At 49.1% G+C, this 21,428-nt stretch overlaps 1 protein-coding gene across 3 annotated transcripts in view; it reads right to left on the bottom strand.

Annotated features, from left to right (window-relative positions):
* STK32B (serine/threonine kinase 32B) overlaps nucleotides 1-21,428 on the bottom strand; it is a 431,273-nt gene that overhangs the window by 81,457 nt on the left and 328,388 nt on the right. For all 3 annotated transcript variants that reach the window (XM_030801295.1, XM_030801296.1, XM_030801297.1), the window contains exon 5: nucleotides 9,064-9,101. In XM_030801295.1, the coding sequence (XP_030657155.1) occupies nucleotides 9,064-9,101 (38 nt within the window). The remainder of the gene's footprint in view (nucleotides 1-9,063; nucleotides 9,102-21,428) is intronic.

The following is a 21,428-nucleotide window of genomic DNA, read 5'->3' as shown; positions in this document are numbered from 1 at the left end:
ATGAGGGAAAGTTTGGAACTTCCTAGAAACTTGTTAAATTGTGACCAAAATGCAGAGTGATATGAACAATGAAGTCCAGGCTGAGGTGGTGTCAGATGGAGATGAGGAACCTATTGGGAACTGGAGCAAAGGTCACTTTTGTTATGTGTTAGCAAAGAGGTTGGAGGCCCTAGAGATATGTGGAATTTTGAACTTGAGAGTGATGATTTACGGCAGCTGGTAGAAGAAATTTCTAAATAGCAAAATGTTCAAGATGTGGCTTGGCTGCCTCTAATAGCCTATGTTTATATTTATGAGTAAAAAAGTGACCTGGAAATGGAACTTATATTTAAATGGGAGGCAGAATGTAAAAGTTTGGAAAATGCAGCCTGGCCATGTGGTAGAAAATAAAAACCCATTGTCTTGGGAGGAATTAAAGCTGGCTGCAGAAATTTGCATGAGTAAAAGGAGCTGAATGTTAATAGCCAAGACAATGGGGAAAATACCTCAAAGGCATTCCAGAGACCTTTGCAGCAGCCCCTCCCATCATAGGCATGGATGCCTAAAAGGAAAAACTGGTTTTGCTGCCAGGTCCAGGGACCTGCAGCACTGCCTAACCTCAAGACACTGCTCCCTACATCCCAGCCACTCCAGCTCCAGCCATAGCTAAAAGGCTTTAGATACATCCCAGGCCACTGCTCCAAAGGGTGCAAGCCATAAGCCTTGGCAGTTTCCATGTGGTGTTAAGCCTGTGGGTGTTCAGAGGGTAAGAGTTGAGGCTTGGGAGCCTCCACCTAGATTTCAGAGAATGTATGGAAATGTCTGGATGTCCAGGTAGAAGTCTGCTGCAGGGGTGGAGCCCTCATTGAGAACTTCTACTAGGGAAGTGTGAAGGGGAAATGTGGGGTTGGAGCCCCCACAGAAAGTCCCCACTGGGGCACTGCCTAGTGGAGTTGTCCAACCCCCAGAATGGTGTACCCTCCAACAGCTTGCACCGTGCACCTAGAAAAGCCACAATCACTCAATGCCAACCTGTGAAGGCAGCCGAGGGGGCTGTACCATGCAGAGCAACAGGGGCAGAGATACCCAAGGCCTTGGGAACCCACCCCTTGCATCAGTGTGGCCTGGATGTAAGATATGGAGTCAAAGATTATTTTGGAGCTTTAAGATTTAACGACTGCCCTGCTGGGTTTTGGACTTGCATGAGGCCCCTTTGTTTTAGCTGATCTCTCCCTTTTGGAACAGTTGTATTTACCCAATGCCTGTAATGCCCATTGTATCTTGGAAGTAACTAACTTGTTTTTGATTTTACAGGCTCATAGGTGGAAGATACTGGTATTGTCTCAGATGAGACTTTGGACTTTTCAGTTAATGCTTGAATGAGTAAAGATTTTGGAGGACTGTTGGGAAGGCATGATTGTATTTTGAAATGTGAGAAGAACATGATATCTGGGAGGGGCTGGAGGTGAAATAATATGGTGTGTGTCTGTGTTCCTGCCCAAATCTCATGTCTAATTGTAATCCCCAGTGTTGGAACAGGGGCCTGGTGGGAGGTGATTGGATCCTGAGGGCGGATTTCCCTTTTGCTGTTCTCATAATAATGAATTAGTTGCACAAGATCTGGTTGTTTATAAAAGTGTGTAGCACTTCCCCTGACTCCTGCCAGCCATGTGAAGATGTGCTTGCTTCCCCTTCACCTTCTGCCATGATTATAAGTTTCCTGAGGCCTCCCCAGCCATGCCTCCTGAACAACTTGTGGAATTGTGAGTCAATTAAACCTCTTTTCTTCATAAATTACCTAGTCTCAGCTAGTTCTTCATAGCAGTGTGAGAATGGACTAACACAGCCCCACCTCCTAACACCATCACCTTGGGGATTACAGTTTTGACCTTTGAATTTTGTGGGGACACAAACATTCAGACCATAGAACTCCTTCACCAAGGGAGGTGAAGTGATGATGTGAAGGGTGAATTTAGGGTGAGCAAACTGGCCCTACTTAGCTTGGGTCTGCCCAGGTTCCTCTTACTAGGAATGGGAACTCTCTCCTGGTCCTCCAAGCTCTTGGTCTGACTTGGGCAGTCCCTCACTCCACACAGGCAGGGTTGGGAATCTTGGTGGTGAATCTGCCTCTGTCTGAGTCCTGGGCTAGGAAGCCCTTATTAGGTCTCACACACATCCTAGCCTATTTCTTATTTGCGAAAATCCCCACTTTGGGAGGCTGAGGTGGGTGGATCACGAGGTCAGGAGATCAAGACCATCCTGGCTAACACGGTGAAACCCTGTCTCTACTAAAAATACAAAAACATAGCTAGGTGTGGTGGTGGGCACCTGTAGTCCCATCTACTCAGGAGGCTGAGGCTGAAGAATGGCGTGAACCCAGGAGATGGAGCTTGCAGTGAGCCAAGACAGCACCACTGCACTCCAACCTGTGTGACAGAATGAGACTCCATCTCAAAAAAAAAAATCACATACAGAGAACACAGAGGTGTTATGAATTTAATTGAGTCGCTTTTCCTCCAAAATTCACATACCAAAGTCCAAATTCCCATTACCATAGAATGTGGCCTTATCTGGAAATACGGTCATCGCAGATGATGAGGTCATTATGCCCCCAAGTGTCACGGGCCTGGAGCGAGGAGGGTAAGACGCCTGAGTGGGATGATTTCTCGGAGGTTGGTAGATTAAGAGACCAAAATATGGAAGGGGATATCCATGTTGATGAGGGTGGATTTGACTGAAATGTGCTATGTCTAGTGAATGAATGAATGTACTATGTAATGTTAAGGATTTTCAGTACTGGTCGACATTCATGTGGGATTGATTTGTATGCAAGTATATTACAGTTGATTGAGGGATAACTAATACTTGCTTATATACACACATTATGATGAAGTCATATTGAAATGGGGTAGGCCCCAAATTCAGTATGACGGGTGTCCTTATCAAAAGGAGAAATTTGGACTGTGACACACACAGAGGGAAAATGCCATGTGAAGAGCAGAGTTATGCTGCCACAAGCCAAGAAGCTGCCAGAGCTAGAAGAGGGCCCTGGAGCAGAGCCTTTTCCACCCACTTCAGAGGAAGCAGGACCATGCTGACACCGTGATCCTGAACTTCCAGCCTCCAGAACCGTGAGACAATACATTTTTGTTGCTTAAGCCTGTCAGTTGTGGGGCTTTGTTATGGTAGCCCTAGAAAATACAGGCGCTATTTGCTGGTGTCCTCAGTGTCTCACATACCATGTCTTTAGGACTTTAATAACCCTCCCCTGGCACACTGCTGCAGCAGAAACCCTGTTTCTGGCAGCTCGCTGGAAAGAATCTCACTACAATCTTCCTCAGGACACGCAGAACAGCTTTAAAGTGCATTACTACGTGCTTATCCTTACAGTCTTGGGACCCATATGGTTCCAAGACATCCACCACTGGCTCCTCAGGCTTAACAGAAACATCTCAGCCTTCCAACTTGTATGAGTGGCTTCCTCTCCCTTCCTTCTCAACTGCTACAGTCCCCACATCTGATGCTTCATAAGCAGTACATGCCCAATTTTTTAATTCCCTGGAGTCTCTTCCTCCTGGCCTGCTGAGGGTAGCACATACAATGCTTTGACAAGAGAAAGGTGGGTGTCGACATGGCTGGGCATGGCCATTTTGGGGAGCACTCATCACATTTATCAACAAATATGTTAGTAACAGATGGAAAGGTAATTCTTTGAAACGAGTCCAGTTAATGAGTGTTATAAGATAAAGTGTATTAATAGAAAATTTGAGGTACAATAAGGCCACCAGATCAGGAGATGACTGATAGTTTGTTACAGTTCCCAGAATAGGGGGCAGGCTATGTCATGGGCAGGGGAGACAGGGAAGCATCAGGGCCACTCAGGAGGATGGGGAGTGGGGAAATGTGGGCCAGGGCTTTTATTGTGGTTTCCATGGGAAGGAATGGGTGAGGCAAGGTTAGCAGACTTATGATTGACTAGTCTGAGTAATTTCAGTGGGCTCTGGGTTTTAGGGGCTGTCTCTAGTTGTGTGGTACCTAGGGGAACTAGGGGAGGTGAGGAGGGGCCCGGAACACAAAATTCCTAGGAAAGCGGATAAAGGAAGTGTTGGGGGTATGGCTCTGGATTGGTTGGTTGGCATCTGAAAAGCATGCCTTGGGGCAGGTTGTTTACTAGCTCTAGGATTGGCCAGCTCTGGGCAGGGCAGTCCATCAGCTTAGCAAGGCTCCAGAGGCCAAAGCTTCAGAATACAGAAAATACAAGACATGCAATATTAAATAAAGAAAACAAATCCACTCTGACCACGTGGCTGCTGCATTGCCAGCTGCTGAAGATCCAGGTCAGGTTTCTGAACCCCACTGTACCCATCCCATAGCCACAAGAAATGAGTGTGTACCTCTGGAATGCCATCCCTCAAAGGCTCTACTGACCTCCAGCATGCTTCAGAATCCAATGTACATGTCTCTTCCTCCAGGAAGCCCTCCTGCACTACTCTCCTGGCCTCAGTGACCTTCTGCTGCCCCACAGCCCCATGCTTGCTCTGTCTTGGCCTTGACCCCAACGGGTCATCATCAACTGTTTACATTTCCACTCCTCCCACAGCCTTGGTTGCAGATTAGATCCACCTGGGAACTGTAAAAGATCCACTACTCAGCACTCTGTCCTGTAAAAGGAATCAAATGAGAGCTTCTCCAGGTGAGGTCTTGGGACCCAGGTGATGTGCCACCAGGACAGAGAACAGCCACCCCAGACCATGAAGTCCTCGGCCACAGGGACTCTGCCTTCTGTGGTCACTGGACACAATGCCTGGCCATGGCAGGTGTGCCACAAACGAACCACTTCCCAAAGAGGACGAGGACTACATTCTTTATTGTCATCATAAATGACCTTTGAACCAGGGCCCTCAGTGGCACTTAAGGGCAAAATATAGCCTCTTTCCTTCTATCTCTCACTTTTCTCTCCTTGCCCACCTTTGGGGAAGTCCACCTCCCGTGTGGAAAGCACTAACCCACCGGCCTGTGCATGTGGCTCCATCCATTCCATTTCCACTGGCGTCTTCCATCACCCTCATGGTAGGCAACTGCATTAATGGCCTCAATTCTTCACCCCTCTCTGGATCACCCCATTGCCATGTGTCTTTGCAGTGTCTAGTCTCTCTGATTCTAGGTTTGGCCAAGTGACTCGCTTTGTCTCCTGCATTGTGGCAAACACGACACAGGTGGAGGCTTGAGTGGCTGGGCTCTACTGCTCTTGCTCCTGCTATGGCCATGAGCAGGCCATGCAGATGAACTTGTAGGGGATAAGCTCAAGGAGTAGGGCTGAGTCACCCGGCCAGCCAGGCAAGGCCAGAGGGGATTGGCTGACAGCCAGTGGAGCCTCAGACACTGGAGTGGGTTTAGCCAACATCAACAGTCCTGCCTACCCAACCTTGGTCTTAGGAGCAAGCCCAGCCAAGGTCAGCCAAGCCCAGCCTAGAGCCCCTCAACCCCAGGATGCTGTGAGCTAACTGGATGTTTTTTGTTTACGCCATTTAAGCTATGTGGTTCATTACCCAGCTTTATTGTACCAATAGAAAATCAATACAATTGCTTCCCCCTTCCCTCTATGTCTTTAAATTCCCCATTGTCTTGATCTCATGATCCTCAGCCTAAAATGCACTCAGCTCTTTTCCCTGCCTTGTTCTGAGATGCTGTATCTTCTTTCACTCTATTTTACCTCAATGCATGGTATCTCTCTGCTTTTGCAGCTGGCTCAGAGACCTCAAATCTCAGAGCAGAATTACAGCGTCCATTCTAAGACATAAAACCCTGAAAGATCAGAAAGAAAGACGGACACTAGGGGAGCAGAGAAGCTTGTGAGAGATGCTTGGATTTTGTGTAACTAGCAGATCTTGGACATCATTAAAAAATATTAATGCATTTGTTTAATTGTGTTTATATTTCATTTGAAACACAACTGACCAACTTGTTCTCTAAGTATTCAATGCAACCAATGATGGAACTCTTGAAATAGCAATACACAGTTATTGGTTTGTAAAAGGTTTTGTCAGGCAGTTTACAAAAGGTGCAAGTAGATGCCAGCACAAATGGGGTGCCCTTAGGACTCATTTAGGAACACATACTGTCTTGCTCATCTTATGGCTAGGTCATGTTTCATAGTGAAGGTTTTGAAGGCATAAGATAACTTTAAATGTTATAAACCTACAAAATAAACTGCTGTTGTATTCCTCAAACAGCCATTTCCCTTTTGTTCCTGCAGTTCTGCCCCACTATCTCTACCACCTGTCCATCCAGGCACCTTCCTCTGTTTGGCCTTGTCATGCCTTCAGGATCCCACTGTCATGGGGCTGCCTCTAAGACAACCCCGGCACACACCTTTCCCTCTCCCCTCTGCCCTCGACCTCTCCTGAGCTTCCCTACACTCTCCCCAACACCATGCAACCCACCAGCGTTGGGACCCTGTTTGCCTTGTTCATCATTCTGTTAACCAGAACTTGGCACACAGCAGGTGCTCAAGAGATGTTTACTGAGGGAAAGACAAAGGCAAGAATGGCCAGCTTCAGGTTCTGCTCAAAAAGACAATCAGCTCCCCTCAGAAGAGCAGGTAAAGGAGGGCCATGGGTATAGACTTCTCTCTTTCTCTTCTTTCCCCAGAAAGGACACTCTTCTTTTTCTGAGCGAAATTCCCTGCTCCTAAATTTCTTTTCTGTACCACCTGCAAAGCCACTCATTGAGTGTTGGAGTGGGGAAGGGTTATCAGCCATTCACCTCTTAGCATGAAATATTATATTCAACACTCTGTCCCACCAGCTAGCAGAGACTTTTCGATGAAATGGGAGGCTGGAGAGGGAGAAGACTGGATGCAGGGGCACTTCGGGAGTGTGTGGGGTGCTGCATAGCCAGAAGGCAGGGCCTTCTGTGAAGGCCAAGCAGGGGGTGGCAAAAGATGAGGAGCTCAAGGGGGCAGAACAAGATGCAGAAAGAATGTGGGGAAGGCTGAGGTGGAGGCTCAGAATGGGCACAGAAAGGGAGGTGGAATGGGATGGATGGAAATCCAAAAGGCAGGAAAGAGAAAACCTAGGGGAGGCTGCCTGGGAGCAGCCCACCTGCCTGTATCTTTTGTGCAGCAGCTTCAGGGGAGCTGTGGCCAAGGTCTGTGAGGATGGAGCCAGAACTATGAAGCCAGGCAGTCCTGGGTTACCCCCATACTCTGTGTCACTTTTCCTCATCAGTGCAATGGCTGGCTTATTGCTATTAATGTTTCTGCCTGAATTTTGCTTCTGAACCGCTTTGCAGGGCCTGGAAGTCTCCCCCTAGTGGTCTCTCTTAATCAGTTGGATAGAGCCTTGAGGACGCTGCCCAGAACCCAGCCTTCCAGACCCCTGCTTTCCAGACAGCCAAGCAGAACCAGACTCTGTGTTTTCTCACCTCCTCTTTACCCTGCTTCTGTGATTTGACCTTGCCTGGGCCTGAGCAGAGAAAGGGGACAGGAAGATGGTGAGTTATCTATCCCTTGCTGAGCACTCGCATACTGTGATGGGTGGCTGACCACCCAAGATGAGACTTTCACCACCCTGCAAGGTGGGTCAATTGCTTCTGCCTCACTGCTGGAAGGCTGAGACACGGAGGCACAGAGACTGGCCCAAGGACATTCAGCTGCCTGGGGGCTCAGCTGAGTGCCACATCTGAAGATCCTGACTTTTAGATACAAACTGGAGACATTGCTTTTGCTTCGTTTCCAGCCTTGATTTGGATCCTCAGCTCTGTCCATGCCCCAGGCATCTTGGGGCCACTGCTGACCTTCCATTCAGGAGCACAGTGAGTTCAATCCTACTGCCCCCAAAGCACTTAGTCTGGTTCCAGCATCTGATGCAGAGATGCAAATGGTCCCATCCGCCACTCCTGTACATAGGGATGCATACTATGAGGTTAGGATGCCCCAAGCTATGCTGCTGGCACATGGAAGTTTCAAGAGGAGCTCTGAGATAGAACCATGACCTCAGCCTGCAGGGGTGGGGAAGGAGGGCAGGGGAGCTGCGTAGAAAACGTGACACATTCATCCCTGAAGGCCTCAGCAGGGATGAGAATCCCTACTTCAGAAGAATCTCCACCTGCTCCCTCCAGACAACCCCATGTTAGGCCCTGACAGATGGGCCCCGGAAGCGACGCCAGTGAATTTAGTTCTCAAGGCTGTAAGGCTCTTGTTGGCATCAGCTGCAATTGATTGTCAAGTCCACTGAGCATTCTTGGTCTGAGCCCTAGGCTCATGGTTCTTAAACTTTGCTGGGCATCTCATCCCCAGAATTCTGATCCAGAACACAGGAGCCCAGGCTTGCTGAAGCAGGACTGGGCCTGACCTCTGATTTTTACCAGGTCCCCCAGGTAATTCTGGTAAGGCCAGAGTTGGAGAGCCATTGACTTGGTGCTTTGCTATTCAAAGTGTGGTCCATGGACCAGCAGCATCAGCCACCTGCGAGCTTTGCAGACTCTGGAATTTGCAGAGTCTAGTACCATCTCAGACTTACTAAATCAGTTTGAGAAGATGCCTAGAAGATCTGTGTGCACATAAAGGAAATTTTGAGTAGCCTGACATAGCTGATAGATGAGTAAATGCTTAGTGGATTATCAAGTATTACGCTCTGCTTGCTAGAAATGAGTGTGTACTCTCATTTCATCCCCATGACCACCCTGCATGGGAGGTGCCTTTTCCCCATTTTACAGAAAATTACATTGAGGCTCAGAGAGGTGGGTGACTTCTGAAGCCACACGTTCATAGGTGAGGGAGCTGGGGTTGGAACCCCGGGACCCCATGCTCATCCTCTCGGCGGCCCTGTCCTCCTCACATGGGGATATGAACAGCAATGACTTCAGATGCAAACGCTTTAAATAACTTTGATTCAACTTACCACGACAGGACATGGAGCAGAAATTTACACAGATGTTCATCCACCAGGATTGAAACAAGAGAAGGTTTCTAGCCAATGCTAATGTCCAACTCAGCAAGACGCAACCCCCACCCCCGTACCATTTCCCAGTGCCTCAAACTTTCCACTGAGAGTCCCTGTAAAGGATTCATAGCAGGCTTACCGTGTTCATCCAGCAGGATATTGTCTGGCTTGATGTCTCTGTAAAAGAAAACAAAGAAGCTGGCAACGTGGTTCCTGAGCCCACAGATGAGCACATCGACAAGCACCACATCAGGACAAATGCTGGAACACCCAGGCTGCTCACCTCTCCCTGACCTGAAGCCTCAGACAGGGAGCGGGAGAGTAATTGGTAAGATAATGGGACACCTGTATTCTTATCGTCTCTTCTCTTTCCTGGAAGTGCAAGTGGATTGTTTGAATATTTTTTTTCTGAATATTCTTAATTTTTAGCCTCTCAGCTCCAGCTGTAATGGTAACAGCAGTGCCTGCTCACTGAGCATGTGATCAGCACGAGCAAGGGGAGGCACCTGCCCACCCTGAGGTAGTTGAGCCATCCCACCAGGGCTCCCTGCAGGTGTCATGGCATCCACTCGAGCTCAATGAGGGTTTGGAAGTTGTCGTGGTCAGAGATGGGCAAACTACGGCTCTTGGCCAAATCCAGCCCTGGGCCAGTTTTTGTATGGCCTGGGAGGTAGGAATCACTTTAACATCTTTAAAGCACTGTAAAAACAAAACAACATATACACATACGCACACCCACGCACACACAGAGAAACATGCAACAGAGATTAAAGTGGTTGTCAAAGCCTAAAGTGTCGATTATCTGGCCCTTTATGGAGAAAGTTTACTGACCTCTTTTAAGGGTAACATACTGATCCACATGGGGCAAAATCTGGGCTGAGGAGTTTCTGGAAAGTTCTGCTCTACATCACCATTATAGCAAAAGGCCTCTCAATTCAAAGTGAAACATTTTGAAGGCTGAGGCTTTGCTTTCTTTACGTCCACATGCCTGTACCTAGCACAGTGCCCGACACAGTGGTAGACACACGTGAAACACCACTGAGTATAAGGATGGAGGAATGAAAGTGAGAGAAGAACAAGTTCAACCCCAGCTTACTTATTATTGATGCGTACACACTTGGTGAAGCTCTGCATTAAAACCATAGATTTTACAAATAAATAAATTTTCACTCATTTATAACGAATGTCAAATCTACTGAGACTAATGATAGCTTTCTTCAAAATAAAGAGCAACTGCTCCTGAGTTTATCAAATATTAATTCTACCCGAAAACACACTATGGTAATTTGTAGTAATGCAATGCAATGTCTATGGGTTTGGGGATGAAAGAAGTGCTCAACCTGTACATTTAAATTTTTATTTTCATTGTGACTTTTCAAGCCCATGAGTACCGAGGAGCACTGAGTACGTGGGCCCCTGCTGCCGAGGTCACAAAGCCTCCACTGTGAACAAAGAGATTACTGCAGAGACCCGCAGGGAGCCACATGGGAGGGATGAACTTGAGAACTTACAAAATTAAAACAAAAGGCAGAAGACCTAGAGTCAAGTGCTTGTGGATGAAGTCAGCAAATGCTTGGTCCCTGCCCAGGGTGGCTCCCAGCAGGGTTTCTCAACAAAAGGTGAGAAAAGAGATAATAAAATACGTGTCAAGAATGAAAACACAGCAGCAAATGTTCAAGCTTACCTCTTAAGGTATCACCGGGACTGAGATGATTTAATGTGTGGTGTGGGGACCAGGGAGGAGGTGGCTGTGGCCCAGGGAATGTGAGCTACGAAATGCCTACAAGGGCCACAGCCTAAAGATAGAGTTAGAGTCAGGACACAGGTGAGGTGAGGGTGGGATGACACACCCAAGAAGACGTGATCTGGCGTAGTGGGTTGAATGGTGTCCCTTCAAAATTCATGTCCACCCAGAACTTCAGAATGGGACCCTATATGGAAATGGAGTCTTTGCAGAGGATCTCAAGATGAATCATCCTGGATTTAGGGAGGACTCTAAAGACTTTATGGGAGGAAAGTAGGGGGAGGGATTTGGATGCAGACACAGGACAGAAGAAGGCCATGGGGAGATGGAAGCAGAGACTGGAGTGATGCAGCCATGAACCAGAAACGCCTGGGGCCACCTAGAGCTGGAACAGGCCAGGCGCAGATTCTCTCCTGAACCTCCAGAGGAAGCACAGCCATGACTCCACTTTGATTTTGGACTACTGGCCGGAATTATGAGAGAATAAATTTGTATTGTTTTAAGCCACCAATTTTGCAGTAATTTGCTGTGGCAGTCCCCGGAAGCTAACACAGCTGGCACGGTGGAAGGAGAGCTGATAGAGGGGAGGGCAAACCTCAAAGGGCAGCTAGGGCCCCACTAACCACAGCATGGCCTTGGACAAGCCCAGCGCCTGGCCAAACCCCCACATCCACATTGCACCGGCGCACAGTGTCTCATATCCTGAGAACAGAATGGGGCACAGATGTGGCCAGCTTGGTCCCTAGACCCCACAGAGCCAAGGAAAGGGGCTGTTCTGTTTGGGAGAGTTCAGCCCATGAGCTAGACAGTCTGGGTTCCAACTCCAGCCTCACTTTTGACTATCTGCAGGATCCCTGCCTCTGCCTCAGTTTCCTTTGCTGTGTGGATTAAATACCTGATACATAACACACATTGCTTCTGTGCTGGCTCTTAGCACGGAGTGGAATCTCAAGCATTTATGGGGTGTCCCTTTTGCGGTCATGAAGGACACGTCATGAACAAGACAGACCCAACCGAATGGAGCTTGCATTCTAGGAGGAGAGGCAGGCCAGAAGGCACATGAATCAATGGCAGGATTGTAAGTTGTGGCAGGTGAAGAAGGCAAACCAGAGTCTAGAAAAAAGACTAATAGAGGGACCCTAGTTTTGGTAGATGGTCAGGAAGACCTTTAAGAAGAGGTGACATTGGGTTGACATCTGAATAGCAAGAAAAGGCCAGCTGTGCACCATCTAGTGAGCAAGTTCTCATTTTGCAGATGAGGAAGTAGGAGGATGAGAGAATAAATGAACTGGCCTGTGACGTGGTTCTAGTCATGGACGCTGACAAAGGTGATGGGTGTCACCCCTTAATTCGGTTATGTTACAGGGCAAAGTTGGTGGGATGGCAGTCCCGGGTTTACGTTACATTATATGACTCTGTCTTGGCAGACTGGAGTGAGAGCTCAAGACATGAGCCGCCATGTGGGAGCCAGCCACACGGCGGGGAATGTAGGTGTCCCTGGGAGGAAGAGTGACCGCTGGCCTACATGTAGCAAGAAAATGGGACCTCAGTCCTGCAGCCACAAGAGCTGAAATCTGCCAACAACCACAAGAGCCTGGGAGAGGACCCCACCTCATGTTCCAGAAAGGAGTGCAGCCTGGTGGGCATGTGGACTGTAGTTTTATGAGATCCTATGCAGATGATCCAGTTAAGCCCACCTGGACTCCTGGGCCACAGAAATGGAAGGAAAATCAATGTGAGTTATTTTAAGTTGTTAAGTTAGTGGTAATTAGTTGCACGACAATAGAAAACTAATTCTCTAGCTATGTGATCTTGGGCCACTTACTCTCAGCCTTGTTTTCCTCATTTGGGAAATGGGAACAGCAACAGCCATCTCACTGTTGCTGAGTGTACAATGAGATGACATTTGTTCAGCACTTCACACAGTCCCAGTGCAGTGTGGAAGAAGTGCTGAAATAAGTCACAGTGACGGGACTGTCATTGCTCTTTCAAAAGGAGCTAGGGAGAACTCAGAGGCAGACTGGCAGATTCTTGAGCCTTTAGCAAATTAAGTCTCTTTCACAGGAGACTGCTGGGCAGACGCCTGCAAAGCTACGTGGAGGAGATGGAGAATCTGAATCACTTGGGATTTAATAAGAATAGCATTTTATGGGTAAAGCATCTTAGCAGAGCCTTTAGTTTAGCCGGTTTCAGGACCGTTTCCTCCAGCTCTATTTTTCACATTGGTCGTATCTCAGCTCCAGCGCGTCATCCTGTTGAAAATGGGTTTGAACGTTCAGAAAGGGCATCAGGAGCATTGCATGGATGGGAAGGCAGTGACGATGTTTTCTGAGGACAGGCCCATAATTTCAGAGTTGGGCAAAATGACACTTTGATGGAAAGTATGTATGCAGGGCTATAAAACCCGGTGCTGCTCTTGAATTATTCCCCAGCCCTCAAATAAAACAAAGCATAAAATGTCAGCTGGGATATTTTAAAAAACAGCATAGAAATGGCTCTGATCCAGAGGTACCCATGCACAGACTGCAAAGCAGGGCCACTAGGACGTTTCTGTATGTGTCTGTTGGCAGGGGGCTTCTCAATATTCTATGCTGGCAATCTTATGCAGCAGTAAAGAGAAATACAAAAACCTGGAGGGGAAAGCTAGACTAAGTGAAGTAAAAATCTGCGGCTATTTTATAACTAGTGAAGAGAATATGCTATCCATATGCATGCAAGAGGGAGAGGGAGGTAGCAAAGGACAGAGAAGAGAGACTTGAGATCCAGTCCTTAGTCTGCCTCTTGCTGGCCATGCAGACAGGAGAATGCTGCCCTGGGTGAATGATAGGGTTTGGATCTGTGTTCCCGCCCAAATCTCATGTCGAATTGTAATCCCCAGTGTGGGAGGTGGGGCCTGGTAGGAGGTGATTGGATCATGGGGGTGGTTTCTCCTGAATGGTTTAGCACCATCCCCTTGGTGCTATTGTCATGACAGTGAGTTGTGGTTGTTTAAAAGTGTGTAGCACCTCTCCCACTGTCTCTCTTGCTCCTGCTCCCACCATGTAAGACGTGCCTGCTTCCACTTTGTCTTCTGCCATGATCGTAAGTTTCCTGAAGCCTCCCAAGAATCCAAGCAGATGCTGCCATGCTTCCTGTACTGCCCTCAGAACCATGAGTCAATGAAATCTCTTTTCTTTATAAACAGCCCAGTCTCCAGTATTTCTTTATAACAACATGAGAATGGACTAAGACAATGAACATTAGCTTCCTCACTTATAAGTTGGATAATAATGCCCTCTCTATGGCTACAGTGAGGATTGGATGAGATAGTTCTCATGACAGCAACCAGCACAGGGCCAGGCACATGGAAAGGCACGATTGTTAATAATAACAGAGTGGGGCAGAGACATTTCAGTAGGAGGTTGAGCCAACAGAACAGGCACTGGGAAAGGATGACCAAAGGCATTTACTGGGGGTTGGGGAGGAATGGGAGGGCTTCACCTTGGCTGTTGACCTATGCCTTAGCCAGCTTGAATGGGACTTGGCACCCATCCATCAGCAAGCTGATGTGGGATAGGATGCTTAGAATCTCTCACTGTATTGGCATGGATCATTCTCCTAGAAACTGAGTGATAATTAAGAAATGACAACACATCATGTGTACTCATTAAATATTACTTCTTTCTCCCTTCTGTCTCCTGCTTCCTGTGGAGGTGGGGACCATGTACAAACAGCAGCCGCCAACATGATGCTTCAGTGTTAATAGCAGTACTGACAGTATTAACAGCTAAACTTTATTGAGTGTTGGTTGTGTGTCAGGGACAATCTGAAGTGTGTTATGTGGATTTAGCCATGTGCAGTGTGGCTATTTGTTACCAGGTGCTGGGGAGGCACTCCATATGTCACTATCTTGACACAACTCTTAGAGATAGGTATTGCTACTCCTGTTTTACTGATAAAGAGAGAATTATTTACAGAGGGTCAGTGATGTGTCTGGTTCCTCCTTGTGATTTGTCAAAGGTCAAACGCTGGTAGAGGTAAGACCTACTCTCACGTTGGTCTCTAGATCAATGTTCTCTCTCTGTGGGTGGGGAAATGAAAAAAAAAGAAATTAGGAATAAATCAGGGTTCCTAGAATTCTAAAGTAGGCAGTGATAATCTGAGGAACATGCTTATAATAAAGATCTGATTTGATTTTTAAATTAATTAATAAATTATTATTTTTTGAGATAAGAGTCTCGCTTTGTCACCCAGGCTGGAATGCAATGGCATGATCTTGGCTCACTGCAACCTCTGCCTCCAGAATTCCAGTGATTCTCATGCCTCAGCTTCCCAAGCAGCTGGGACTACAGCTGTGTGCCACCACACCTGACTAATTTTTGTATTTTTAGTAGAGACGGGGTATCACCATGCTGGCCAAGCTGGTCTCGAACTCCTGACCTCAAGTGATCTACCCGCCTTGCCCTCCCAAAGTGCTGGGATTACAGGAGTGAGCCACCATGCTTGTTCTGATTTGAGTTTTAAAAATTATGTTATTCATTTCAGGAAACTTATCATTTATTACACCATCCACATGCAAGGTTGCATTTCTTTTTTAATATGACTCAAATGTCCTTACAAAGCACAAATCTGACCCTGTCCCTTCTCTACATAAATCCTCCTAATGGCCCTGTGGTGCCTATGGCGCTGGTGCGAGACTCCGGATTTGATGTTCCAATATAATCTCAGAGATGAAAAGTGAACACTGAGATGTGCTTGTCAACTTTTAAGATCTGACAACTAAGGTCATTAATGATAACCACCAAGTGCTACCATCATACGTGCATGAGAGGGGAGGCAGCAGGAGCCATTCTAGCCCAGAAGAGTCACAAAGACATAATTTTAGATGGAAGCACAGTTGTCACGTGCCCCAGGCCCATTAGTGGTCAAGAGTTTAGAAAGCACTGATCCAATGGCCAGACTCCAAAGGCCTTTAGGCATTTCCTGATCTGGCCAGTAGGCTTGGCCCTTTGCGCCCTGTGGCCCAGCCAGGCCAGACCATCTTGGGTGCTCCGGGTGCCTCAGTCTTTCCCTGGCCTTATCTCTGGATGGCACATCCTTTTCCCTACTGAACTCTGACCCAGGTTTTAGGACACAGCTCAGTTGCAATCTCCTCCTGGGGTACTGCCGAGGGTTGAAGAATGTCTCTGCAAAATTCATGTCTACCCAGCTACCTGAGAATGTGATCTTATTTAGAAATAGTGTCTTTGCAGGCAAGTGTGTGTCTATATGTGCCCAGCAAATAGTGTCTTTGCCAGAAACTATTACTTTGCTAGTAAGGTAGTTCTGTCTTGCATCTAAGTTAAGAGGAAGTTGTCCTGGATTAGGCTGAGCCCTAAATCCAGTGACTGGTGTCCTTATAAGAGAGAAAAGAGACACAGGTAGACACAGAGGAGAAGGCCACATAAGGACAGAGGCAGCATGTAGAGTGATGCATCTCACAGCCCATGCCATAGCATGGATTGCCCGAGACCACTGGAAACTGGGAGAGAGGCGGGGGACTTCGCTCTCAGAGCTTCTAGGTGAACCAATTGTACCAACACCTTGATTTTGGACTTCTGGCCTCCCCTCCTGAATTGTAAAAGAATACACTCCTGTTGATTAAAGCCATCCAGTCTCTGTTACTTAAAGACCTCCTCTGGCCCCCTGCACCTCCCTGCTTTCATATGTCCTGGTACGGATGGTACAGCTTGACATTGTCCATTTACTCCCTGCTGCCAGGAGACCAGGTACACACAGAGGAGAGGGCCACATGAAGACAGAGGCAGAGGGACCAGGAGAGCACCAGCCCTCTGAGCAGGGCCAGGCTGCTATTCAGAAAAGGGTTACTGAAAATATGAAAAAATGAAAGACCTTACATAAGGGCTGAACATGGCCTCCTCCAAATTTGAAGCTTGTGAAGCTCCCAGGGTCCTCAACCCTCTGGGACCTTGACTTCACCCTGATAAATGGGGCAGGAAGCATCAGTGTGAAAGGGGAAATTCTGCAGCTCCTGTCGATGGAGGCTCTGCCCAAACTGCCCATTGCAATTGGGATGGCTGTGGCTGGGCCGTGGCCAGCAGAGCTGAGCCCTATTGAGTGTGTCTTCTCTGCCAATGACTGTTCCAGGCACTTGGCATGTGCTCCTTGTGTAATCCTCACAACTACCCATATCAGGGACTCGCCACGACAGTAACAATCACCACAAATAGAGTGACTCCAAACAACACACCTTCATTCTCTCGCAGCTCTGGAGGCTGGAAGTCCAAAGTGAGCCTCAGGGGCTAAGTCAAGAGTAAACCGGCTGTGTTCCCTCCTTCTGGAGCCCACAGAGGGGCTCTATTCTTTGCCTTTTTAGCTTCTGGAGGCTGCCTAGGTTCTCTGACTGCTGGCACCTCCTTGTGGCACTCCCACCTCTGCTCCTGCAGCTACATATCCTACTGCTTCTCCAACCCTACTACCTGCTTGTTGGCAGGAGCCCTGTGATTCCACTGGGCCCACCTGGATAATCCAGCAGAATCTTCCCACATCGTGATCCTTACCTAAATCACATCTGCAAAGTCCCTTTTGCCCTGTAAGGCGACACAGGCATAGATTATGAGGATTAGGACGTGGCATCTTTTGGGGGGCACTTTCAGTCTATCGCACAGCCCTTCCAAGTAGTGTGATGGATTGAACGGTGTTCCTCCAAATTCCTAAGTGGAGGTCCCTATTCCCAGTGTCTCTGAATGCAACCATATTTGGAGACAGGGCATTTCAAGAGGTGATTAAGGTAAAGTAGGGACATTAGAGTGGACTCAAATCCAATTTGACTGGTGTACTTATAAGAAGAGGACAGTAGGATGCATGGAGAGACATCAGGGGCCTGTGTGCAGAGGAACGGCCTTGTGAAGAGCAGCAAGAAGGCAAGCCAAGGAGTGAGGCCTCAGAGGAAACGAAACCTGCTGGCACCCTTATCTTGGACTTCCAGCTTCCAGAACCATAAGAAGATTAATTTCTGTTGTTTAAGCTGCCCATCCTCTGCACCCGTCAGCTCTCAGTTTGGGCATCACTCCCTCTGAGAAGTCCTCCTTGAAGCCCTGGGTGCACCAGGTTGCGGTCTGCATTTTCCCTGTACCTCACTGCATGTCACTGGCATGGCAGCGAGCACAGGGTACATGTGCTTGTGTGATTATCTGACTGAGGCTTGTCCTTCCCAGTAGGTGCTGAGTTCCATCGAATCACGGCCCATTCCTAGATTTGCAGCCCTGGCACAGCACCCAGCATCCAGCAGGTGTTCAACAGACACTGGTGGCATTATCCCGTCTGTAAATTCATCATGAGGCACCCAGAGAGGCCCAGGCTTCCGTACAAGGCCAATCAGCGTCAGGTCCTGGCTTGGGGCTCAGGCCCTGGTCCAGGCTGGGGTCCCCGAGCACTTCCTGCTGACAATTAATCATAGTTAATTGTGAGCCCCAGCTTTCCCAGGGGCCACCGCCCAGCTCTTGTCTGATGTCACTCACTTTCAGCAGTGTGCATCTTGCCACGATCACGTGGTCTCTCATTTTCCTCCTGGATCCAGTCTTCCCGGCAGGCTCCAAGTGGCTGGGCCTGCGAGATGCTGCGACTTTTCAAGAGCTTCCTGTTTCTGTGAAGATGCTCAGGCCATGGCCTCATGTTCCTCATCCAGCTTTCTGAGGACAATGCGGGAAAGATCTCAAGTCCGTATCAAGGCTGAATCCGACTCTATCCACGTGACTTCTATTGGAATCCAAGAGTTGGACCCAATGGAGGGTCCAGCCACCACCCGGAATGACCTGGTCATCTTCCAGATGAGGAGACCTATGTTTAGATGAGTTAAGTAACTTCCTTTGAGTTGTCTGGGGAATTAGTGCCAGAGCTGGGATTTGAAATTTGCTTTCCTGACTCTTGTAAACTTCTTGACAGCGTGGATTTTATCTGGGTCATTGGGAAAGGTATTTTAGAGCCAAAAGGGATCTAAGAAATAATTGTGTTTCTCCCTCTCCTTACAGATGAAGACAATGAGGCTGAGAGACGTTCAGTTACTTGGTCAAATTACAAATATGTGCGCTTCAAACTGGGCTCAGGTCTGGATCAGTCTTTCTCCATGGCCAGTGCTCTTGGACCATAAAGAATTACCTTTTCCTGCTTCTACCATGGTTCCCACTCCCCGTCCCTCTGGCCCGCCATTTCCACCCTGCACTATGCATGGGCTCTGGACTCACACCAGTTGGGAGCTCTTTCCAGCATTCAACATACACTTACTGAGACCTGCCTTCTGGAGCTTACCCAGGAGCTAAGAAAACAAGAGACAGCCAAAGATAAAACTGCATAATGCGATATGTTGAGGGAAACAGAGGGGGAGAGTGAGGGTGCTGTGTGAGAGAGAGATGGCTGGGAAGAGTCCAGGGAGTACAAAGGCCAGGAGCTGTGGGCCCAGAGCTGTGGGTGGGGCCTGTGGGTGGAGCTCTGCATGGGAACTCTGGATAGGGGCTATGGGTGGGGCTGTGGGTGTCGGCGGGGCCTGTGGGTGGAGGCTGTGGGTGGGGGCTCTGGGTAGGGTCTGTGAGTGGAGCCCTGCGTGGGGGCTGTGGGTGGAGCTTTGGGTGGGGGCTGTGGGTGGAGCTCTGAGTGGGGGCTGTGGGTGGAGCTGTGGGTGAGGCTGTGGGTGGGGGATGTGGGTGGAGCTATGGGTGGATCTGTGGGTGAGGCTGTGGGTAGGAGCTGTGGGTGAGGCTGTGGGTGAAGCTGTGGGTGAGGCTGTGGGTGGGGGGCTGTGGGTGGAGCTGTGGGTGAGGCTGTGGGTAGGAGCTGTGGGTAAGGCTGTAGGTGGGGGCTGTGGTTGGAGCTATGGGTGGGGGCTTTAAGTGGAGCTGTGGGTGGGGCTGTGGGGGAGGCTGTGGCTGTGGCTGTGTGTTGATGGTGTGTGTGGGGGCTATAGGCCAGGAGAGGTGGAGCAGCACAGGAGGCTGTGTGGGTTCCATGAGGACGGACTGAGTGCAGGAGCCGTAGATCTCTGCTTTAACTGCAACAAATGACCTGGAGATCTTTGCAGAGGAGAAGGGTTACACACCACACCTGTCTTCACAGCAGCCCTGGGAGGAGTGTGGTCATTTCATTTCCAGGTGATAAAACTCCAACCTAGTAATCTTGCCGAAGCATGCCTGGCCTCTGGAAACACTGCCCTTTCCTGATGTAGCCATCTGCACTTGGGGGAGCAGAGGGAGCCAGAACCCCCAACCAAATGCCAAAACCCCCCTCCCTCCAGCACTCACAACCTCAGCACCGTCACCCACCTTGGGGCCATGCCCTTTATCCCTTTACACTGGGCACAGGGCTTTGGAGCCACTCTCCTCTCCTGGAATCCTGTCCTAAACAGAGGTACATCCCCCAATCTGACTTCTTCCCTCACCTGCCCTGACACCCAGACCTTCTTCTGTCCCCCCGGAATTCATGGTCAGCATCAGGTCCCTCTCTTCGAACATTTCCCCCACCCTCTTGCCCTAATCTAAACCCGCCTGTTCTTCTCTCCCATTCTCTCTAGCTCTGGCCAGGAGGGAAAGCGTCACCCTTGTTCCTTCCTACCCAACCCCTACCATCTTTAGAGTCGGGGCCATCCTGTCACCCGTCTCTTCCTTCCTTGTTGCAGTCTCCTGTGGACGCTCGGAAAAGTCCCACCACGCCTCGAGGGTTTCGCTCCTGGTCACTGTTGCCATCTGCAACACAGCTCCAGCAATGACCCTGGTGATGGCAACAACCGTCTGACTGGGCATCTGGCCTCTTAGGTTCTTGACTCCTCTTCCTCCCAGGATCTCGGTCTCCACCTGCCTCCGCCACTCACTCCATGGCCATACCTGGCCTCTCCTGTCTCCTCAAACATCCCACTCTGGAATCGTCACAGCCCCTTCCTTCTGTTTTCTGCAATTCTTCAGTCCCATGGGCACCCACAATCCACCCACCTTTTACCTCCTTGCTATCCGTCAGGGTCATCACCGACTCCCCCAGCCCACACTTCATGGTCTCTCACTGAAGTCACGCCTTCCCACATCCTCGACTCCCTCGCCTGTTCAACTGGCGGAACCCAAAACCTGGTTAATTTCTACTTCCTGATGACTCCGCACTGCGCTCACCCAGCTGAACGTGGCTGCAGAAAAATACAACCAGGGAAGTGAGTTTCCCTCTAAATCCGCAATCCCTAACAGTGTCTCTGTGGGTCCTTCAAGCTGCCCCAACCCCGGGATATCCTCCTTGTTCATTCATTCTCCATTTTAGAGGGCATTCTCCCTCTTTTCAAACCTCCAGCACCTTTTACTCCTGAGGTCTTGGTGTCACCATTGACTACACTGCCCACACCCCACATCCGCCTGAATGGCAAACCCTGCTGCTTCTAACTGCAGAGCACTTTCCCCTCCAGGTTCTTGCATCTTCCCTTTCCTCTCCAGCCCATGATCACCAGGGCAGAGCTGTCAGACTTTGCCCACACCCTCTCGGGACATCTCTGTAGAGTAAAACCCAGGTACTCTCCAAGGCTTCCAGGGCCCTGATGAGCTGGGCCTGCCCCCTCCATCCTCCCTCCACTCACTTCGTCTGGCTGCACTGGTCTGCTGAGCCAAGCATTGTCCCACCCTACAGCCCCTGCCTTGCTGTTACCTGGCCTGGAAGGCCCATTTCCCAGATGTGCACAGGACCCCTCCCTCTCTCCCTGTGATGATCGCCCAGCTCCCCAGAGCTCCCTATCACCTCCCCTCCTTCATTTCTCTCCA

This window comes from Nomascus leucogenys, chromosome 20 (assembly GCF_006542625.1).
Source record: "Nomascus leucogenys isolate Asia chromosome 20, Asia_NLE_v1, whole genome shotgun sequence".
Taxonomy (NCBI): domain Eukaryota; kingdom Metazoa; phylum Chordata; class Mammalia; order Primates; family Hylobatidae; genus Nomascus; species Nomascus leucogenys.
This window is presented reverse-complemented; position numbering and strand designations above follow the sequence as displayed.